Source organism: Pholis gunnellus (assembly GCF_910591455.1).
Source record: "Pholis gunnellus genome assembly, chromosome: 15".
Lineage (NCBI taxonomy): Eukaryota > Metazoa > Chordata > Actinopteri > Perciformes > Pholidae > Pholis > Pholis gunnellus.
In genome coordinates, this window is record NC_136542.1 from 14993024 (window position 1) to 15016364 (window position 23341).

General features: G+C 41.9%; 2 protein-coding genes across 4 annotated transcripts in view; both read right to left on the reverse strand.

Moving 5' to 3' along the window:
• The window catches only part of col12a1a (collagen, type XII, alpha 1a), a 55322-nt gene extending 35175 nt beyond the window's left edge, over positions 1 to 20147 (reverse strand). For all 3 annotated transcript variants that reach the window (XM_079175383.1, XM_079175382.1, XM_079175384.1), the window contains exons 1-17: positions 20037 to 20147; positions 18543 to 18645; positions 14846 to 14962; positions 14593 to 14736; positions 13953 to 14006; positions 12466 to 12729; positions 12128 to 12292; positions 11712 to 11885; positions 11246 to 11536; positions 10522 to 11124; positions 9538 to 9816; positions 9169 to 9444; positions 8795 to 9067; positions 3848 to 4117; positions 1475 to 1741; positions 1058 to 1250; positions 849 to 973 (exon numbers count right to left, since the gene is read on the reverse strand). In XM_079175383.1, coding sequence (XP_079031509.1) covers positions 849 to 973; positions 1058 to 1250; positions 1475 to 1741; positions 3848 to 4117; positions 8795 to 9067; positions 9169 to 9444; positions 9538 to 9816; positions 10522 to 11124; positions 11246 to 11536; positions 11712 to 11885; positions 12128 to 12292; positions 12466 to 12729; positions 13953 to 14006; positions 14593 to 14736; positions 14846 to 14962; positions 18543 to 18612 — 3565 coding nt within the window. In that variant the 5' untranslated portion in view covers positions 18613 to 18645; positions 20037 to 20147. The remainder of the gene's footprint in view (positions 1 to 848; positions 974 to 1057; positions 1251 to 1474; positions 1742 to 3847; positions 4118 to 8794; positions 9068 to 9168; positions 9445 to 9537; positions 9817 to 10521; positions 11125 to 11245; positions 11537 to 11711; positions 11886 to 12127; positions 12293 to 12465; positions 12730 to 13952; positions 14007 to 14592; positions 14737 to 14845; positions 14963 to 18542; positions 18646 to 20036) is intronic.
• An 815-nt stretch (positions 20148 to 20962) lies between these two features.
• cox7a2a (cytochrome c oxidase subunit 7A2a) lies at positions 20963 to 23322 on the reverse strand. Its single transcript, XM_079175030.1, has 4 exons — positions 23237 to 23322; positions 22198 to 22287; positions 21425 to 21509; positions 20963 to 21192 (listed from the first exon to the last, which is right to left on the reverse strand). The coding sequence occupies exons 1-4, from the start codon at positions 23252 to 23254 to the stop codon at positions 21134 to 21136; spliced, it is 252 nt and encodes an 83-aa protein (XP_079031156.1). The 5' UTR covers positions 23255 to 23322; the 3' UTR covers positions 20963 to 21133.
• Positions 23323 to 23341: the final 19 nt, after the last annotated feature.

Genomic DNA, 23341 nt, shown 5'->3' on the forward strand with positions numbered 1-23341 from the left:
AGAACCAGCTGTGAAGCTTATACTTATAAATGATGTAACGGTTGCAGTAAAATGTATTATTTACTGTAGTTTAAATAGTTATAGTAAATTAAGACAAGGAATGAAAGAGAATGTTACTTAAGACTTTTGACACAACCAATAAACTCCAGAGGCTTGTTGGGACTGGCCTGTGGTCAATAGATGGTACAGGGTAGAGTGGGATTTTATCACCTGTTCTAATGTATCCTTTGTAGCTGTCACTGAATCCTAATCTGCCTCCTTATTAAGACCGGGAGCTGCTGCTGAGTGGTCAAGCTGACCTTTCTAGTCCCTTGCAGCAAACACAACATTTTTTCCTCCCTCTCACGCTTACTGCCTGCCGGGCTCTGACTCACGAGGTAATAAAAACATTTTATAACTGGAAGCAGATTCTACGCGTATGGCTCGAAGCTACACTGGCCTGAACTTGGACTGGAAATAAAAGCGGAAGCCCAAAGTGTCACAAAGAAGAAAGCGAGAAAAGGGCAGACAGATGGAATAGCCATTACAGCTGTTATTTTGCGAAACAATTAGCTTCGAGGAAAGGCATTTAGGGAAACTCTTCAGCTTTTATGGGCCATGAGTTTGGAGAGTATTTTCCTCAGCAAAAATTTACTATGTGATACCGTCTCCAATGTTAGACTGTTGCTGCCCATAGACATAACATACTGGAGACGCTGCCTTAAAGGCGATGACAGGAGTAGTAACAGAATGACTAAAACCATGTTGCTCTACTTAGCTTTAGCATGAAACATGGTTCCTCTGGCAGTCCTTTGATGATATATGTTTACTATATGTGGGTTGCATAGCAGAATATTAGATAACTTTACCTGTTGGCCCATAAGGAGGAGGCTCAGATGTTTCGAAGAGAGTGGTTTTCTCCTCTCCAGCCAATGGCATACTCTCTCCCCCTTCAAACATACCAAACACATTCACTGTGTATTTGGTACCAGCTCTGTAGGCCAAAGAAAAAAAAGATTTTCAGATATTTTTTAAAGGTCACATGACAATGAGATTGAAGATGAGAATTCAGCCACACCTCAGCTCCTCTAGGACCACAGTGTTGTCATAGGGACCAACCAGAAGTTGTCCCAGGTCAATGTCTTCGCCTGAAGGGTGGAAAGTGACTTTGTAGCCCTTAACATCGCCAGGAGCATGGTCCCAGGTCACACGGAAACTGGTCTTGGCAGGCTCTGAAGTCTGAAGGTTCCTAGGTCCTTTATAAGGTGACACTAGCGAGAGAAGAAGAACGCATAGATTGACTAAACTGCGTGATGAAATATGAAAAACTAAATCTTTAAAGTACTTTGTATTGAGGAGGAAGATCAAATTCTGCACTATTGCCTTGATGATGATTGTTATAAGGACATAGTTAAGCACATGTGGGTAAACTTTTCCTAAACTTGGCAACAGAAGGAGCAACATTTGTGGCTTAGAGAACGATAAACCAACGTACGTGTTGTTCCTTCTCCTTGCCTTGCTTTGCCTTCTCCAGAACGGTAGACTGGTATAACTGTGATCTCGTAGGTGGTGAGGTGAGTAAGGCGTCTCAGCACCGTAAAGGTGATGCCACCGGCAACCTTGGCCGCTAGCTGGCGCCCTCCTGACTTTGGTTTGTAGGTAACGCGGTAGTTGAGTACATTTCCAGGTGCTGGTTGCCATGTTACCTTCATGCTCTTCTCCGTCTCCTCAGAGACAGCAATTATTCTGCCAGCCGCCGAAACTGCAAGGAAGGAAAAAGAGGAACAATGGTTAAAAGAGGAGAAATGATGAATGGATGGTCTGACGGGAAAATGTATACTTTGGGCATTGCTCAGGTGGGAATCTGTGCTAAATGTGTGCTCAACCACGTATTTTTCCAGTATACCTTTGGAAATGCAAGCAGCATGGCTTTCCTGCAGGGAGTAAACTAAACAGTAACACGCTTGGCTACCTCACAGTCTTTCATCTGGATATCTGCTCAGTTTCCACATGCGTGTGGACACAAACCTACCCAAATATTTCTGATTTCTAGAGGTATACATTAAACAGGCATGACATTTACATGATTGATCATGTTTGGTTGGAAGGTTGGGGAGCCAGACTTAGATGTCTTGTAAATTTGAGCAACGCCAGTGCTCGAAGTGGGTCGGTACACACCAGTAGACAGTACCGGCACTTCTACGTTTTGCTCTTTGGCGTACCGTGACTTTTTCTTGCACACCAAAACTTCTCACAAGGTGCCAGTACTCCTTTGTGCCTTATACACATCAGGTTCTCTGGGCGATTCATAATGAAACGACACATTGGCAGTGGATTTGTGCTGCGAAATTTAGAATGTGTCTTTTTATCCTGCTGCATGATATGTTTGAGCATCCTCACTGGGACACTGCTCCTAAAACCCGAATGAGTAGCTCACACCCTTTCTGGCTGACTGGTGTTGATTCCAGGCTATAGCTATCCTATAATATTTTATAGAGCAATACTTTAGGCTACAAGCACAGGGAAGCACATTAAGTATTAACACTATGGCTATATATTTAAACACCACCATAACCCTATAAAGTTTAAGTTGGAATTTCATTGGAGTATTATAGGCCTACTATGAAGATGCATTGCTCAAGTCAACTAATAGAATAGTAACAACACAATTGATTATGATTGACAGAGTATAACATAATAATAAATAAGTGACAATCATAACAAACTAAATAAATAGGAATAAGTAGCAAGAGATTTCTGATGCCGGCCGATGCACACACCAACATGTGAATAAGGGGAGTACTGGCATTTTTTTTTTCCACTTCAAGCGCTGAGCAAAGCCATGGTTCTTAGTTTTCCATTGTGCTCCACAGTGTTTCTCATTTTCAGAGCAGGAAGGGCAAGTGTGAATTGTCAGAAGCATCAAAATGAGCTGGGGAAAATAATCAGAATGCTCTACTTCAGAGGGAGGACTTTTATGAACGGAAAAAAAGCAGCGCATCCAAGTTTGTCTTGTTTGAATCAGGCCAACGAGACCTGTGATTAGTGTAGAGCACGTGAAAAGAGAGCGAGAGATAGTGGGTGTAAAGCGAACAGAAAAAATGAGCAAAGTGAACATTTCAGTTTACAAAGCTGCCTCATGGTTGTGTTCGGTGTGTATGCCACATTTATGGCTTGCCAGAATCAATAAACAGTAATGATGGTTGGAAATATTTTCCCTGGAGCACATTCCATTTTACTAACTGGTGGACCAATTCCCTCCCAACTGGTGCGATTTTCCGCTCAATGTGCTTTTCTCATCCAAGCATGAGTATCGTCTAACAAGGGAGAGGCCAGGGTCTATATGTCCTGCATCTCCCATGAAAACCGGCCACAGGTGTGCTGGACATTACGTCAACTCTGAACATACATATAACACACACGCACAGTCATAAAGATGTGCACTCGAAGACTCCATATTCTTGACGTTATCTCTTAACAGAATGAGTAGAACAGTAATTGGCACTTGACAGATAAAATTGAGCTTACAGCCAAAGTATAGGCATATAAAACGTTAAAGCTTAACATGTGTTTTTGACAAGAACGTCTATACCTGCATTCTTGGCTTTAAAAATGATCTTCTTCGCAGTTAGAGATGAAAAAAGAAAATGTGCAACTGTCCCTTTGGGGTCATAGAGTGTTTATCGCTTCTATGGTCATAGAGTTAAATCACACTTACCTTGGCTTCACACTTTCTAGCTTATCCCAAGACAGGACTAGCATTGGAAAAATACCAAGAAAAACAAAGAAACAAAAAAAGAAGGGAGCCGAAAAACGGAAAAACGGAGCGAAGCGAAGGATAAGGGAATAAGTGTATGGTGGAACTTACTATCTGTGGTTTCTTCTCCAACTAATGGCTTGCCCTCTCCACGGCCATAGGCAGCAAACACAGAGACCTGATAACGTGTCTCTGGGGTGAGGCCCTCAAGGACTGTGGCTGTGGTGTCTCCTGGTATGGTCTTTTCTCCAGCCTCTTCCGTGAAGAGAGACTTCCACCTGATCCAGTACTGACGAACGTTGCCGGGGGCCGCGGCCCAAGACACAGCAAAACTGGTGTCAGTGACGTCTTTGGTCACCAAGTCTCTGGGTGAACCAAGCTCTGTGGATAAATGAAGAGGAAAAGCATTAGAAACAGTCCGTCAACATGTGCTTAATGGATATGGAAACGGAAAATAAGTAGCACTACAGCTTTACTTTTGTTTACCTGAAGAATTTCCTCAGGTTTTTCTTTGATTTGTATTGCTCCGATGCACAATAATTGAACTAAGATGGTAGCATTAGTGCTAAAGTACAAAAAAAAATTAGGGAGCTTTTCCAGGTGGGGTTGATTTCTAATGGAGGTTTATAGAGGTTTGAGGAAGTGGGCGAGACACGAAATGGACAAAACTAAGAACCCCAGCGATAAACCATGAAAAATCGCTCATTTGTCTCGACTTTAACCCCCGAGGATCTGTTTGAACAACCTGATTTTCTGAGAGAACTGGAAAAATCTCTGCAAAACTAATCATAAATCACATATCCTCAGCGCCTCTCCCGGCTGCACTTTAAAGTTTCCATCGAAACAGAGGAAACCCGATCCACAAAAGTGTGTTTGCTACTATTGCAGATGTTGCGCTCTCCTTTTTTCCCCTTCACTCACTTTTCTTGAGAGACCATCGTGAAAGGAGAAATGCACAGAATTCTTGAGGGAATTTTGTGGTGGTGTTTCGTGATGGGCGGCCAGCAAATGCTTGGCTTAGAGGGATACCCATGTTGAGATGGACAAACACTCAGGTCTGGCGGCCCATATACAGGAGCTTCATCTGCCGCAGGAGGATACGCTGCCGCACATAGCCTCCCACACAACCTCCGGGATCCTGATCCTGAATCAAGGCCCTAAGCCCCTACATGCCAGCACCTAATGACGATATAATCACAGGCAGTGCGGTATAGCTGGGTGGTCTTTCTCAAACCTTATTCTTCAAACCTCACCAAATGAGGTTCAACAAAAAAGCCAAAGTCAGAATGAGATCAGAAGGAACTGCAATGCATAATAATTCTGAAAAAGCAACCGTACAGCGGAAAAGGTAGCCATCTATCACCCTTTGAGTCCTTCTCAGCATCCATCTATTTCTGAATTGGAAACTGATCTGTACAGAAATAACAACAGTGGCCTGCCAAGCACAGCGATCGGCACCTTGAGAGAGGAGGCCAGATATGAAGAGTAATGGCCACGACCACAAACTAATGAAGAGTTCCAGATTTTGGAGGACCATGAAAACACCGTGGCCACTTATAAATACCCGGATCATTCCATCAAAAGGGTTATCCTTGTCAAAGGCAAAGGAATAAACGTGACTGACTTTTCCGGCTGTGTGTGAATCGAGGGCAAAAGGATCACAAGATAATGACTTCTGCAGACAGTGGCTCACTTTTCATCAGTACTTGAAGACAAGCTAAAGAGAAGGGGCCACTCCTAGGAGCAAAGCCCACATACATGAAACACATGGCCGACAGACCGAGCAAAAGCTTCGGTTTGCATGTAATAAATGCATTTACACAATATCACTGTATCAGTGTATTTTTTAAATTTGATGTTTGGTTACAGTTTACATTTTTCAATCTAGCTTCGTGGTTGTTAAATAGAAGCATTACAGAGGCTAATGTATTTAAATAGAGATGTGTATACAAGCAATGCAATGGCAATACAATAACAATACAATATCATTTCATGCTAACAAAGACCTTCTGGATCTCCTTATTTACTCTCCCCCCCACCAAACTGCACCCCACCCTTCAAGGAGAATGATACTCTCAAATTACAACCTTGGACAGGACCAGATCAAACAAACATGTTCACATTACAGCCTCACCCAAATCTCTAGAAAACCACATATGACACAACTGAAGATCATCTAAGAGATTTCCTGCAGGGCATGTGCTGACATAACCTTCACATCTGCAGCCAAAGCTGTCTAAAGCTTGAAAATATAAATGACGGCAAATCAAAACGCCCGCAGGCAAACAAAATGCACAGGAAACACTGCGAGCTTGTGCACTGAAAATCATGGATCACTCACCCCGTTAGACCACTGTATATCTTTATTCACAACCTTGGATCCTAATTCTTACTTACACAGTCTTAGTATTCACTGTAAACTCCTCCAAAATCACTGCAGGAAATACATCGTTCCCTCAAAGTGCCATCTCAGCACTGGCATCCCACTTCCAACTTTCCTTACTTTATTGCTCTTGGTTCACTGAGACATACATCTGAGCCACAAAGCTGAAGCCTTCAGTGTCTGTGTGCCAATGTTGCTTGTCTCTGGTCTATTACTTCAAAGGGCCTTTAGAGTGGTGGAGAAAAGCTGTCTGGCGGTACCACTGAAAGAGCCTGGCACTGCCTAAACTCTCCCAAAGGCGTCAGTTTAAGAGGAAATCAAATCAAGATGCTACAGTTTCACCTGCTGTTGTGCTGCTGTCCAAGTTAAAGATAGTAAAAAAAATTCCCTCTGGCACAAGTGAAAATATTTGCTGTGTTATGCAAGTCGTTAATTATTTGCGGTATTGGTACACTTTAGAGTTTTGGGCTCTCAAACTATAGGCTGAGCTTGTTATCCGCATTATGCTGCTGGTGCATATAGCTTGCATTCTGGCTCACATTTTGAAGAACCCTTTTTCTTTTACTCATCCTCGCCCCGTCTCTGCCTGAACAGACAGTTCTCCGTGTGACCAGACAGACAGTTCACACAGCTTTCAAGGTCCTCTTAGGTAACGTCTTCCACATGCTGGATAAAACTCCCCTCTTCTTAAGTAAATATTTTATTCATGTGTGTGTATAATATCCACATTTGGAATGTTCATCTAAGCATTCGCTATGACACCTTCTCTGTCCCTCTTTCTGAGTCATTTCAGGATGTTTAAATTCTGTCCTACTCAAGGCTTCTGTATTGGCTAACATCCACCGTTAGCCACAAGGGATGGCTTTGTGCAAGCCACTTTCTTCCAGGTCTCGCCTACATGGACTTCACAGAGAGGGTCACTCAATGTGAGTGGCACTCAAAACAATGAGATCAGTGTGGAGGCCTCCTGACGTCATGGCAGTGTAATAGTGCTGGCTAAACAAAGTGCTTTGTCATGAACCTTTTTCCCTGTGGGGGTGTATGGTTGATGACAGCACAGATTTGACATGTGGAAACTAACTCTATAATCAAAACCAAACCCTTTGGTCAATGTGGGAACAGGGGAAAACACAGCAAAACAAACATTTCTTTAGAGGTCTTGCACTCGTCAAAATGTACACACACATGCATTGTTACAGATATTAAATAATAGTTGAAAAGCATTACTAATAGGACACAGTGTGAGCCAAAGTCCTCCATGTGGTTTGCAGTAAACGTTAAATAGGAACACTCCCGGGACAGAGGACCTCAGTGCTGCCAGGAGTGTAAGCAGGCGACATCAAGGAACAAGAACTGCACTCTTGGGATTATGATGAATAGAATAGCTTTGATGTGTCCATGGGCTCAAACTGATTTCCAAGAGGAATCCATTTCAGGTTGAGTTACGCATGGACACGATCATAGACAGACATAAGCTGCTGTTTTCATCTTGGCACACAAACGGTTGAATAAAGAAAAATAACCGTTTTTTCTTTTTTTTTGCTGCTCTCTGATCCTCAAAGATCTTCATTCTAATGTACAGGCTACCAAAGACCATTCCATACAGTACAACATAGAGGGGCTAACTCACCAATATAATCTTATACATGGCCAGTTAAGCCCTTTTCATTCCATACACAGTTTACTGGTTTAGCAGCCATAAACTGAACTGACTGGAAGCCAGAGATATTCTCCTCTGTGGGATACAGTACCTTGATTGTTGTTTTGTCCCACCAGAGCTAGGACTTCCCCCCCCCCATCTCTATCAAAAGAGATCTTTTTGATTTCCTTTCCTGTGGTGTGACACTACAACAATGTCTCTTCCCACTCTCTTCCCAACCAATAGAAGACATGCCCCCTGTTGTGTGTTCTACAATGCCTTTAAACAGCAAAAGACGAGAAAAAGATCCTCAAACACAGATCTGTCTCATTGCTTTGAGGTAAAGTATGAAGTCCAATGTCAGGTGTGCTGAACAATCATTAATTCCACACAAAGAAAATTGAATAATAACTGATATCAATTATCAAATATCCTCCATATGTCTTTTAAACCACTGTAAAAAAATTAACTTCTTCGTCTCAGACAGGCCAAGATGTATAGGTACTACCTGCAGGCATATGGCTGTCAAAGTCTGTTCCAAACCATTTCATAAGTTCTCTAGATTTACAAGCGTCACACATCCATTTCCATCTCACTGCCCCTCAGTCACCAAACAAATTACAACATTTGCCACATTCCTGTCTTTTCCCCTCTAACCATGGCCCATATACTCAACCAACCTTGCAAAACCAACCTTGCAGAATAAAAACCCAACTTCCTTAATGTTGATGTAAAAAATGATGTGAAAAAATACCAGATGGTACATTTTAGGAGGAACTTAGAAGGAGACAACTGGCCTAATTTCAGTAGTTTTACATCATGCAGGATCTCATAATGTTATCAAAGTATAAAAATCTATTAAATACAATAAATACGGATGCCTAAATCTCAGAGTTTGCTTGCAAAAGAAGCTGAACACAATATTTAATTTGTCCTCTCAGCAGTACCCACCTGCTGAGCCCACAGCCACACAAATAGTCCAACCATGCTTCAAAGGTTTCAAATTAGGCATTAGCAATGTGATGTTATCCCTTACCTTCTAAGGTGGTTCCTGTGCCCAGAAGAGGATCACCCAAACCAGAAGAGTAGCGAGCACTAACAAACAGCTCATATTCAGTGGATGGTTGGAGGTTCTTCAGCACAGCCTGGGTAGTATCTCCCTTGACGGATATCTCCTTTCTCTCACCGCCCTCGGAAGGTTTGAAGGCAATGCGGTACTGAAGAACATTTCCTGGAGCAGCCTGCCATGCCAGTTTCATTGTAGATATGGTCTCATTAAAGACGCGAAGGTCACGAGGAGAGCCACGGACTGAAAGCCAACAAAAATGGATCAGACACCTCATATCCATTGTGCAGAAACACAAGTTTCACAGAGCTGTTTGCCAAAAACACATCGTTTTTCTGACTCACCTTCTTTGGTGGTTCCATCTACTTGCATCTTGTCTCCTACGCCTGTGGCATACTCAGCAGACACAGACACACGGTAGGTGGTTATGGGGAAAAGCTCTTCGAGAATTATGGTAGTCTCTGTTCCAAGGGTTTGGGCCTCCAGTGTTTCCCCAGCACCACTCAGTGGGACATAGGACAGGCGATATCTGATCACCGGACCTGGAGCAGCTTGCCAAGACACCCTGAAGCTGTTGGTTGTCTCCTCTGTAACTCGTAAGTTTCGTACAGTCCCTGTCTCTGAAAAGGAAAGAAATTTTTAGATTTAAATATTCTCATTTTGATGACTATTTCAGTGGTACATTGCGTAAGGTCCAACTAAATCTCTCTTACCCTCTAGAGTGGTCTCTTCACCAGACAAAGCAAAACTGTCTCCTCTATCATACTGAGCAAAGACGTTGACCTCGTAAGCGGTGATGGGGAATAGATGAGGCAGAACGACTGTGGTGGTATCACTAGGCACTGCCATGGAAATGTAGTCTCCAGTGACATCTTCAGCCTTGCGGAAACGCACCAGGTAACCCACAACATTGGTAGTAGGAGCTATCCAGGTGGTACGGAAGCTTCTGGAGGTAATCTCGGAAAACACCAAGTCACTGGGTGGAAGCAGACCTGAAAATAAAAAGTGACTTATTCTGTCAATAAAAGGCTGAGCACAGGCCCTAATCATGTAAACGTTTCAAATTAGTAGTACCATTATCATATTATACCATACATATGTGAGATTTATCAGTCTCCTGTGGCAATATTTTATTTCTTCCTGCTCTCTGCCCATGCCTTGGCCATGGACATTACCTCCAATTACTGAAAGCAATGAAATGCAATGCATTGTTGTAACCTTGCTCATCTAACAACCCACCCCAGCTCAGAGATTTGAGAGAGTTTTGAATCAAAATGATGGTCAAGGCGAAATAGCACTGTAGTTCCAGTCACTGTAGTGTTTTCAAAGAGTTGGTCAAATGGTGTGATAGAGCTCATTCAAGAAGCATGCATTTGGCTTTGTGGTATGTTTATTGGCAGGTAATGGTCGAGTGAGTTAATTTAATTTCACCTTTGCCTTGCCTTACAGCAATTTACCGTATTATACTGCTGTGTTTCACTTGTTCTTGATTGCATTGGCTATTTGCCATTTTACCAACTCCTGAAGACCTGGCCAACTGGCATTAGTCAGATGGTACAGTGTCTAATAAGGACATTATGGACCAAAATGAAGGTACTACCATTGTCATCCAAACTAATGCCAAGAAGTTATGGGCATATTATGTGGCTGCACTCTTAATCAGTTATTTGGTTTAGATATTCCATCCTCTGACTTACTTTTCTTTTGGATGTTGAGCAGCTCCTGTTCAATCCTCAGACAGATGGACTGAGTCAGCTCCTTGGAAATCCTCTGGAAGGCATCAAAGTCCTCCACCTGATAGACGTGAGTGTCTGATGGTTGATTCGCAATGGCCTCGAGCTCTGACCTCACTGCATCCTTCACACCAACGGCAAAGATCTCCACATCACTATTCCTCAGGCCGGTTGCTGCAACCTTAAAGGAGTCTGATGACTTTCCATCTGTGATCAGGACCATGACGCGAGGGACATTCTGTCTCGCTCCACGGGAAGAGATGAAGATCTTGTCCTTGACATAGGTCATAGCCCTGCCAGTGTTAGTGGAGCCTCCACGGTAGGGGAAAGTGCGCACAGCTTTGACAACAGCATTAATGTCATGGTGGGTGTTGAGGGCAAACTCAGTGTGTGGATCACGACTGTATTGGACCAAGCTAATCTGAACCTTGTTGGGTCCAATATCAAAAGAAGTGACCAGAACCTCCAAGAAGGCACGGACTTTGGCAAAGTTTTGTAATCCGATACTGTACGAGCCGTCAACCAGTATGACCACATCAGCCTGCACTTCCACTCCCAGAGAGCACTCTGCCAAGAGACAAAAAATGATGGGTCACTGAAAGGCTTTATATGGCTTCCATAAGTGAAGGACTTTGAGTATATCTGAGAATAGTCAAGGAAAGATGACATGCCCAACAAAATGTATTACCTGTTGACACTTTGACAGGCTGGGTCTTCCCCATTTCTGTGGTGGGTTCACTGGGAGTCAGACCTTTGAGGGCATACAGGCTGATCTCATACTCGGTCTCTGGGGAAAGGTCACGGACATTGATGGACGTCTGCTTGGGCCCAATGTAGAGCTCTTGGCGTTTCATTCCAGCTAGCATGGGGTTAAGGGTGAGCTTGTAGCCTGTAATATCACCCGGTGAGGCATCCCATGTCACCCTCATTGACTTAGATGCCATTTCTGTGACCTGCAGGTTAGAGGCTGGATCCACCACTGGGGGTAAAATGCAGGAAATGTATTATTACGTGATTTTTCAAGATGTATTCAGCATCATAATGTCTGCTTGGCTGTGTGTTTACAATGACAGTACTTCGTTTCAGGACGGTTTTGTGTCAAACCATAGAACCCAATATAATGAAACACATTCGATTAAGATCTTTTTACTTACTTTCTTCCCCGCTGACCAGTGAGCCGAGCTGCTCATCAACACCGGAGCACACCTCTGTGATAATCTTTTTCTGTACTTCTTGGATCAAGTCGAAGTTGGGAACATTGTACACATGTGTATTGTGAGGTGTGGAGGCTATTTCTCTCAGCTCATCCTCATCTGCTCCTTTGATACCTGAGGTGGAAAATGTGAACAACATCAACTCATATGTTCTCCACCCAGTGGCTGCATTGCAGATGTGGTAGACTGTTGACAGTTTTAGAGTATTGCGCATGTTAAAAACATTAAAGGACTTGACTTTAACCAAGTAAAATATGGATATGAACAATCAATGGAAAATCAAATGGTTTCCAAGAACAGGCAGACTTTTACATGGGAGAGCACTATTCAACAAAACACTGAATAATAAAACATACCTAGGACAAATATTTCCACTCCAATGTTCCGAAGCCTTCTAGCATACTCCTCCACTGGGTCCTGGGATTTTCCATCAGTAATGATCATGGCTACCTTAGGAAAACCTTTCCTGGATCCAGCTGCCTCCGTAAAGATGTTTTGCAGCAGGTAGTCTATGGCATCACCTTAAGACAGAAATGTGCGTGCATTTTTTACTTTAATGTAATATTCAGATTTGCAGGGCAGTTAAAATCCCCAACAGCCATGCAAACCCATGGTGGCTGAATTAACGCAGAGTACAAATCTACAAATGAACACCTTAATATCTCTGTTCCTCCTTCTGTCATAAACAGCTTACCTGTCATTGTATTTCCCCCTTTGTATGGCAGGGAGTTGATGGCTTGGAGCAGGTCTCCTCTTCTGTTGTAACGGGTGAGAGGGAACTCTGTGCGGGTGTCTGTACTGTACTGAACCACGCCCACCCGGGTCTTTTCCTCGCCAATGTCGAAGGCCCCTGCCAGGGCGGCGATGAAACTACGGATGTGCTTAAAGTTTTCTCTGCCCACACTCCATGAGCCGTCCACCAGAAAAACCAAATCTGCTAATGCACTGATCGAACACTCTGGGGAAAGAGAGTGGAGAAATAAGAGTCAGTCAGGAAAAGGACCATTAAGCAATTATGGAGCAGATTATGGTCGTGCCAGATAAGGACAAGTTGAAGTTGTACTACTGTTTAATGAAAACTTGAAATGCAGAAAGAGCACATCATTTACGTCTCAAATTAAACCAATTTCCATGCCAGAAATGTGCCAATAAAGGTACGGCAGAAACAGCTTGGCCTTGGAACAATATTTTTTGCACTGGACCATTTCTTCTCCTGTCTGTCTAAATAAAATAAGAGCCTTGACAGTTAGTTGGATGGCTCAAAGATATGCATTCTCACATCAAAGGAAATATCAGCCAGTGCCAAACAGTGGGCTGGTATAGTCATTCCAGCAGACAGAGGCAAAAATTAGACTTTATAGACTAAACATCTAGCAGAGGTTCCACCAGCAATGTTCACTTTTATACTTTTTTAATCCTACGGGGCTGTAAATCATAAGATGAAATTCTCTGGAACATTTTAAGATGACTCTCATGGAATAATTGGCAGGGCTTATGTGGATGGACTTTAATTCTCATTTCCCCTAGGTCTCATTGACTATAAATTCTATTCCTCACATCTCTTAAGCCCCCTTCTTATAAGGTCATCATTTTTTCTCAAAATTCCCAGACCCAATGTTGAAAATGATGGCATCAATGTGGGGTAGAGTCACACAATGTGGGTGGTGGTGAAAGAATTTCAGAGAGCTTAACTGTGAATAGGGGTTTAGCAGAATCTGGAAGTGTGGGTATAGTTTCCAGACAAATCCACAGATTGGAAGTGCACACAGACTGGTCTCACGAGATGAGCAGATGACAGTTTGACATCATTGTAAGAACTGCCACATCTTCTAAAAGTGTAAGGGAAAGCACTTGCCTCCAGGTGGCACAATGAATACATCATCACTTGACAGCCCACTCCTGCTCCACCCCCCTCCAACTCAATGACGCATAAGACAACACGTGTCTCCGAGCTTCAAGCTTCCCTTTCCTTTTTTCTTGATGTGCAGACTGGTTTCAATTATAGGAGCCGATGTGTGCCCTCCCAGTCCCTGTCTGCTTACCCGCTCTCAACCCTAACAGAAGGTAATATGTATGCCTGACCAAATTATTCCGTGGGTAAAAAATATTTTGAAACGGGGAAAAACCATGGAGAACAGGCACTGATCTGATTTTGGTTGACCCAACTGTAAACATACTCACTGATTGCATCTGACTGTGGCTTCCTGACTCGTCCAGTGGTGTTACTGGACTGGACTGAAACACAGGAAACACTCGGTGAGTTAGCACCGTACATTGCCTGCCTCGCTGTGTGCTCTCGCACAGCAGAAAAGGGCGAGAGAGTCAACACATCATAAAAGCTGGGATCCAAACCACATTCACACAAACACATATCTTTATGCTGCATTAGCTATAAACAGTGAGCAAGAGTCATTAAACACATGTGATTCCTCCATACTTTCCTTCGTCTTGTGGCTAGGTGAAAATACTACAAGGAAAAAGTTCTGCTCTTACTATTAAAGGGAAAAAATCACTTTCTCTGGTATATTACTTGCAGCCAAAAGGAGATGGTCTGCCTGTCTGGATGGTCTGATATTAATGAAAAGTGTCATCATTTATTCTTAATTTCACACCAATGAAAATCTGCATATACAATGAATAAGAAGACAATGGAATTTCTGGATATAAGTGTACCTTTTGTGCTTAAAAAGCATTATTGTAACATTGCAGTAATGCTAGTGCTTGTGCCTTATGCAAACGTAACTGTACCCTTCCATTTTTCAATTGTAAACTTTAAGTTATGCAATTTCTTTCCAAACAATCTAAATGAAGATGCACTTACTGGTCAGTTGTCCAAAGATGGGAATGCTCTCCTCTGACCCATAATAGGAGTTTATGGACACAGAGTAGTCCAAGTCAGGAGTCAGATCAGTGATTGAGGTCGTAGTGGCATACGCATCAAGAGTAAAGTCTCTGACTGGTTCATCTAGAAGAAGGAGTTCAACAGTAAATCAGCTAATGTGTGTATAAACTGTGTGTATACACTGTTGGGTTCAGATCACGAACGCAATGTAAGTGTTGACTCCCATACTGACCTGCATCTGACACAACTTGTAGTCTGAAGCCCTCTATACTTGACGAGGGTCTTGTCCATGACATTTCCACTGAGTTCTCATTTAGAATTTTAAATTTCAAGTTTGTGGGGGGTTCCACTGCAAAGAAGAGGTGACACAATGTTAAATCACAACAAATACAAACAGATGTATAAATACGGTTATATTTATGATCAAATCAAATTAGGACATTTTTAATCAGGCATTCACATTGATCCCAACGACAAACACTTCATGACTGAAGTGGACTTGTTCGTTGTTGGGGACAGACACATGGCACTGATGTCCATTTGTGAGGGTGACGAGTAAACAACACGTGACAACATTGAAAAAAGTGTGAGAAGCCATTTTGGAGTAAAATGGCGTTTGTTTGAGTTGCTCAACCAAGACGGCCAGCAACTCAAGCACTGGCATACACGACTCCACACAAACTCGACCAAAGTGCAAACACTGAGTGAACCATCCAACACATGCTGAGTGCAGTCATTACAACGCATGCCCCGACAACATACTAAACTGCTTTTACGATGGAGTTGATCTCAGCATTACCAAAATACAACAGTCACTGATTATACAATGGAATCGAGGTTGCCATATAATTGTTGATGTAACTCTTGACAAAATTGAACACCATATGTTATATATACATTGTATATAAACATATTTCAAAGACGAAAAGTGTTTATTTGGTTAAAAACTCTTTACACGAGTGAGTGGCACACATCCATTGCAAACCTTTTAAAAAGAATACACAAATCGTCGCCGGAGACCCATGTGTACTTTTTCATTGGCAGCATAATGCATGAGAAGGCATGAGAGACCAAAATTACTCGAGACACTCAAAAGACTTTTCAGAAGGACCATAATAACTCTAATAAATACATTTAGGAAAACATATACAGTGTGACTAGGCCACACGCCTTTACATGGAGCTGACTTGATCACAGCGTCATGCATCATGTACATGAGAAAGTTGTTTGGATCAACAACTTTGACTGACTGGATGGTAGTTTCCATGTACAGTTGGGACCACACAGACAGAGATGACAAACATATTTTAAAATGATATTCATTTTTACAGCTTCTAGGCTAACCAGTCGAGGAAGAGAGATAGTGTTAGTTAGCAAAAGTGTGCTATCATTTAGCACGGTGTCATTTACATGCATAACAGTTAGAGCCGGATCTAAAAGTACCAAATTCATGTTTTATTAGTTACCCACTGTCGATTAAAAAGTATCCTATGGTTAGTTTTCAATGTGTATTTCGTCATTCATTAGAAAACAATCTGAACAAAATTCTTGTTTCATGCAACACTGCACAAAAACATATTTTATGAAAAAAATCTTCATAGTGACACAATGACAGACGACGGTAGAGAGGACATGATGAATTCTGTTAATTTTGTGAAAAAATGAAAGATGTTAATGAGGTGAGCATGACATCATCTGCACTGACATGTAGTGCTACGCCAAGTCCTACGGTACTCACAGTGGAAGCATACCGCGATGGGGGTGATGTAAGGTAAGTGAGCATGCTTTCGACTGTACGGCCTGAGCAAAGAGCTCCGCCGTGTGGGTTCATGCTAGCTGTAAAAGTAGAATACGAGTGCCATGGGAGGCAAGAATATCATTGTAAAATACACTTTATGGAGGAAGCCATAGCTTGGGACACACCGAATGCACAGGCAGATGACAAACAGGAGCCCACCAAATAGTTAAAAACTGGGATTGGAGGATCACCAACCTGACTTATCAACTCAAGGAGCCCCGATGGGCCGCGCTCCACCTGATTTCTCCGCGAGTACTCATCTTCAACACTGAATGGTAAGGGGAATGGAAGTGTGTGTGGGTGTGTGTGTGCGTGTGTAGAAGTTGGGGGGTGGGTAGCAAGTAGCGATGATGGATGGTGGTTTGAAAAATTCAGATACAATTATTTTAGTCGCACGAGCAATCTGCAACTCCCACGTTTGTTTGTGGCAAGATCTTATGAGCACGTCATCGACCGTATGTCCTCCTGGTTTTGAAATATACTTAAGGAACAAAAGTTGGTTATGTCAAACAAAAGAATCTCTGGAAAGTTATGGGGACATTGCGGTTTTGTTATATGGCTTGTCCCATCAGTTCCTCATAAAGGACACCTCTTGCTTCCAAGGGCCAGAGTCTGGCTACTGTCCTGTTAGGAGCCTCAATCACCAGCCAGCCAGCTACCCTGGCCTGAGCTGCTGCCAGGAGGAGAGACCAAGAAGAGGAGGAAAGAACACCGACTCTCCCAAAAAGGCGGGACAGATGCCAAAGTAATTCCACAACATGTGCTGACATTAAACATTACTGCATATTAACTTTCCATATGGATTGCAACTCAGCGTTTTTTTTTTGCGAATGCCCGCAAAGAAGCCCTAGAAAGGCTCTTTGTCTTTGTGCTGTCTGAGGATTAATTTGCCATTCTCGTATTTCATCTTTCCATTCCGTTGGTGGAGATATGTGAGAGTTGACGTTAGACTCCTCTCACGCCGCCAGACAGCTTTTAAAAGGAAAAATCAGCAGGTTTCCATACCATATTTCCATATTTGCCATTATGTTGGATTGAAATGTTTGCATATGAAATTACTTTGAGTCATTTTCTGTCAAAACTACTGACAGATTGTTAACAGTCTATGACAGGTTGGCTCATGTGACATGTACTGAAATACGTATTTAATAGCTACTAAAACAGTAATATATAAGCACACAATCAGACATGGAAAGTAACAGTTATTCAAGTATGGCACTTACGTTTTGTAGTGCTTGCTATTTGATAATTCCATTTATCTGACTTTCTACTAATTCAATTACATTAAGCTACTTTAAACAAGTTTTACATTTTGTAAGATATGGAGTATTTTACTCGACTTCCACTATTGTACCATTATGATGTTGCACAAGTAATTGAATGACTTTCTTTACTTGCTGCTAAAGCCACTCCACAACCACTGCACAGATGTACACAGCTTTACAAGATCCTACTACAACCTCCGCAAAATAAGTTTAAAATATGCAATCTAGCATTTCAATGCCTAATTACCAAGGACTTGGAAATCTTCCACATTTCCCTTTGAAAAAGTGCAGAGGCTTGCTATCATAAAAGGGAAAAGGCTTAGCTAAAACATTTATGGGCAAACGTTTAGCCGTGAAATTACGTTTGTTTAACTCTGCGGCCTGCTGTTTAATGCGTTTCAATTAAAAATTGGAAATGAAATAAACTTAATTGTGGGCTTGTTTCTTTTTTTTATATTTGCCGCATCTGAATGAGGAAATTGCTCCTGAAGTATTGGTTTAAAGGATCTAAATTACAGGCTTAATACAAGTAAATGAGAGAAAGATTTGGATTTTACATCAAAGCCTGTAATGAGTCCTACATACGCTACAAATGAGGGGATAAAAGCATGACAAGTATCATGGAATCAGTCAGCAGTCCAAAAGTCACATAGTCAAATAGCATACACATAAAACAAGGATCACTTTATTCAGTTTCTCAATAGAAAGAGTTCAGAGTCCATGTGATGATTCTCTGACATTAAAGTAAAACACGAATCCCTGTAACATAGAGAACCAGTATAAAGATGAAAGAAGAGAAGCAGGAGATAAAGAGACAGAGTGGGATAGTGTATGTGAGTGGACTGATGCAAAGTGGTTTCAATTACCTTGAGCATCTATGGAGCACAGCAGGGCTGCGAGGAAGGCCGCTGTGGCCAGTGACAGCCCAATCTTCATGTTTAGCCGTGAAGGGTCAGCAGATCAATCAGTCTGAGGGGAAAGACAGAAAATGTGTCAACGCTGCATATGACACAGCTTTGTAAGTGTGGTGTAATGAGGCACCACATGCAGGAATTGTACTTTTATGACTAATTTACTGAAGATCAGATTCAGCTGGAGTTGGAGAACGACCAGTTTGCTCTTAACTAATCGCACATAATGTATATGAAAAGTATGCAGTGAACCCACACACTCTGTTTTTTTATGGGTTTTTTTTTAAACGCAATCAATTTTGATAGCTCTTATTATTTAATCATTACTCTCAATTTTGACAGACTGCAAGATCCATCCAGACTCCCTTATTACACAACAAGTGCCACACCTGGCTGCTTCAGTCGATTCCCACACCCTGAGGTGCGTACTTAGTGTAGGTAATGACTTGAAAAACATTTTTACACATGTTCATCCGTTTGATTTTCATAAGCATAATCTGAAAATGCATTGCCCCCCCCCCCAGCTGGCACGGTCATTCTAGTGGGTCGCTATGCAGCTCACAACATGCAGTACAGTCTTACCAGTGGCTCTCACTAACTTCAGCCAGGGATGGTCACCAAAAACTTCATCATATACTTTATATACTCATCATATACTCATACAAAACATTATGGAGCATCTTGATTGCAGTTCCTAATGTACAAATCATACATTAATTTGTCTCAAATCGTATATTGCCTAGGCACACACCTAACTCCTTTCCTTCCCTTGGAATAAATCTATTTATGACTGGGTTAGATTCAGTTACAGAAGTCAATGCTTGACTATGGCTTTGACTTGGACTCACCTCCTACCGTCAGGGCATTTAAATAGCACAATGAAATGAATTAATCCTATTCCTATTACCGGGTAATAAGACCACGTACACACAGCATAGTCTGAACTCTTTTCAGTAGAATACTGTCTTTTTTTTACCGCAGGCTGTGCGCCCCGCCTGGTGCACAAGCACCAAAACTGCAGCTACAGGGGCCGAAATGACTGTCTTGGACCCTCGAACACAATTGGAGATCACCTGATTAATATTACACATAAAGCACAATAGATATGTCTGCCTTACTACTGAAACCCTGCGTGGATATATCTTACATTTGCTCTGCTTTATTCCCACTTTTAAAACCAATGGTGTGTGGTTGCATTCTCACTCAATTCAGTTCATTAACGTGATTGAGGGGAAAATCATGAAAACGTATCTAACTTATCTAAAAAAAGTTTAAAAAGTGATCTAAATGATCTTAATGGCGTTCATCGAACGTGCAGTGATACAATTATCGCAAAAACGCGCTAAAAGTACAAAACTACGACAAAATGACGATATTTTCTCAAATGTAAATTAGTTTTTTTTTTTTACAAGTAACATTCAAACAATAAATAACAGTTGGTCAACTCACCTATTTAACCCCCCTAAAAAAAAAGGACCGACCAAATTGCAGAGCAGCCTGCTTGCAGCCTCCCCTCTGGAAAGTAAAGTAAAGATTTCAGGAGCTGCGGCTGGACCCCTCTCTCCTCTCCTTGGCTACTGAAGCTCCGCCAGCAGATGTCCAAGAAGGAAAAGCCTCTTTCCAAGTGGGAAGAATCTTTCCACCATCGGCTACTTAATAGGGGGGGCAGTTCCCAACTCTCAGTTTACCATGATATGGGCATCTTACGAAACCTCTGCCTGTCAGTTGATGCGTAATGTCCCCCGCTAAGACCGATCCACTGTTTTTTTCCCTGCATTCCTTTGGTCTGGTGATTTAATGAGTTTCCAGTGCCAATGTGACTTCACTGCGGGGTAACAGCTGGCCAAAACGAGACCGAGAGGGGATGTGTTGTATATGCGCAACAGGCAACCTTCGCCAATTTATTTACTCAGATGTGTCGGAATTAAAAGTAGAATTTTTCGCTTAGTAAACAGAAACCCATTGGCATCTTAACGTGGATATTTCCCATAATACGTTCAAGACGCTTTAAGAAACAAAGACAAGTGTAATGATGGTAGCCCAATATTTCATTTTTTTGGTTGTTGTTGGGAAAAGCAAAGTATTTTGCCCAATATTTCATTTTTTTGGTTGTTGTTGGGAAAAGCAAAGTATTTTAGGAACAACTTACCTTGCTTCTCATTGCCTCAACGAGAGCGCTTCCAACAGATTGGTTTATGGTGCCCTCTAGTGCTCAAACCAAAGACCTGCACTAGATTGGTGCAGGAAATCCAATCTAGTCTGATTAAAAATACACCAGATACAAACACACTGCAGTCTCCAGCTAAACTCAAATTCTGTGTGAAGATCGAACTCATGTAAGATCAATATGAAAGTTTCACAACACGTAGGCTTATATTTTTTATTATTATTTGCAGCTCATTATTTTTCTACAATCCTTCAATATTTCAAACATGAAACATACTATAGTTGATTGGATTCCCAGATTACAAATCTGAGCACAGGGTTGATGAATTACATACAGCGTGTGATGATTGTCTCATCAGATAAATAAGTCCAATCCTCTTTCAGTGGGGCTTCTTGGGCATTGCCGCGCTAAACAGCTCGTACACTACATATCCAGCCCCTGTGAAGAGACCAGACACGTATTACAGATGTGACACGAGCTAATTATCCTGACTTCAAACGACCCTTCATGATGCATCATCAAATCACAGTAATTTAGCTTTCAAAGTCAGTTTCAGTAATAACATTGGGGGCAGGTCCCCGGCATGAAATGTGGTTTTATACAAAGGGACGGACTGATACACGTGGATATTGAGGCTGACTCATCGAATCTCAGACCAATGCTGACATACCAAACACAGTGAGCGTGATCGTGGCTCTGTAGAGCAGAGCGTCCCTCGAGCCGCCCTTCAGGTGGATAGGTATACCGTTATGCTCCTGTTCAAAGGAAGAAGGCATGTAGTCATTTAAAAGAGACAGCTCTACTTCAAGGCTATGGTAATGACTTTTTGCTTCACGTGTCTCTGTTTTCTATGGCATTACATTTATTTTGGGGAGCTCATCTTTGGTCAACCATAGCAATTAAGTGGTGGCGCACAGTACACTATGCAATAAAACAGTGCTCGCTCTGGGATTTAGATGCAAGGGTAGGCCATTTGTCAACTATGACTGCAGTCATTTCTAGCGCTAGGCACGGATCAGCAAAGCCTGCCACACTGGAACGTTGATTTTGCAATGGGTATTTAATTAGAAGCTTGCAAGCATAATCAGCATAACTCCAGGACCAGCTACCAGAAGGTTGTTTTTGTAGGTGGAAAGAAAATCCACGGATACTTATCTGTCGGGCTACAAACAGGAAAAATTAGATTCTGTCTCCAGAACCTGGGAATAAAGTAGACACTTTAACATTATCAGTATCAAAATATCTTATTACTTGTCTCACTTTAAACACTGACGAATGTAGTTTATAAATCTCATGTCAAACAGGCACATCGTTACTTTCAAAGTATGAAAAAGGTTGCCTTTTCCAGATGTGTCTGAAACACGGATAAAAAGATCAGTTGGGATATTGATTTGATCACATGTTCACAGGTGTCATCCTTGTCCTCAAAAGGAGCAACCCTACCTGAAACAGTTTTTGTTTTTCCTTCACCGAGTTTTCGACCGGCCTGCGGGCACTGCTGGTAATGGACCGCCTGGAAAGCTGCCGAAGCCCCTGGTGGTACAAACACTTAATGGAGGATTTTCATAGTTCAAACTGTTATAATCTGAGCATGACAAATAGTAGATAATGGAGTAAACAACTAACAAACAGTAGATAATGGAGTAAACAAATAACAAACACTGGAACAGGATGTGAAATGACCCGAAATGCTGTGTGATTAAGTGACACTAAGTTAGCAAAGCTTCTATGACAGTCCAGCAAGCTGACTTCAAGCAGTGATGACTGAAATTGCTAATTACTACAACACTGAACCACTTTGTAGCAAATGTGCCAACAGTTCATAGATTCAAAACCCTTAAATAGTCGTAATGGTGACATCTGCTGGCCAACCCTCTGTATTACAACTGCATTAAAGGAGTAGAGGCAACAAAGTGAGTCAAAACAGAGTTCACCCCACTACCATCTCCGTATATTACGGTATTCAGTTCTAAATATATATGCAGCTCTCCGTCAGTGCACGATGTCCAACATTATTAGATGATAGTTCTTGGTTTGGCGATAGGTTTGTAGCGGTCAAGTGATTGTTGTTTAGCTGAAACGAGCAAATCAATACACCTGTCAAAGGTCGATACACCTGTCGAGTATTTAGCTTATTGCGTAACATCCATAGGTTACATAGGGTTATAACGTCACAAACTGCAACCTCACGCGCTTTAATGCTTGACTTGTTGCTTAGTTATAACCTATGAGGTAACGAGTTAACACACAACAGCGAGGTACAATGAACAATATATGTACTTCTTAAAATAAATACATTTATTTCTACTTATGACTCACATTCAACGGATAGCTGTAAGTTAAGTTAGCAAAGTTCATTTTAAAAAGTTACGCTAGCTCAGGACCGTTACTCGTGATTAGGAACTAACCTTACAAACGTTTAAATATCAATTACGCCATAATAACATAATTACATTTTGACGGTAAATACAAACTGTCTTACCATAAGTTGTCTATACATTTTGGCAAACGTCGGTGTTATCTTCAGCCAAGAGGTAAAGGCACAGCACAAGGACGAACAGTCTGACTTCCCACAATCCCTTGGTGG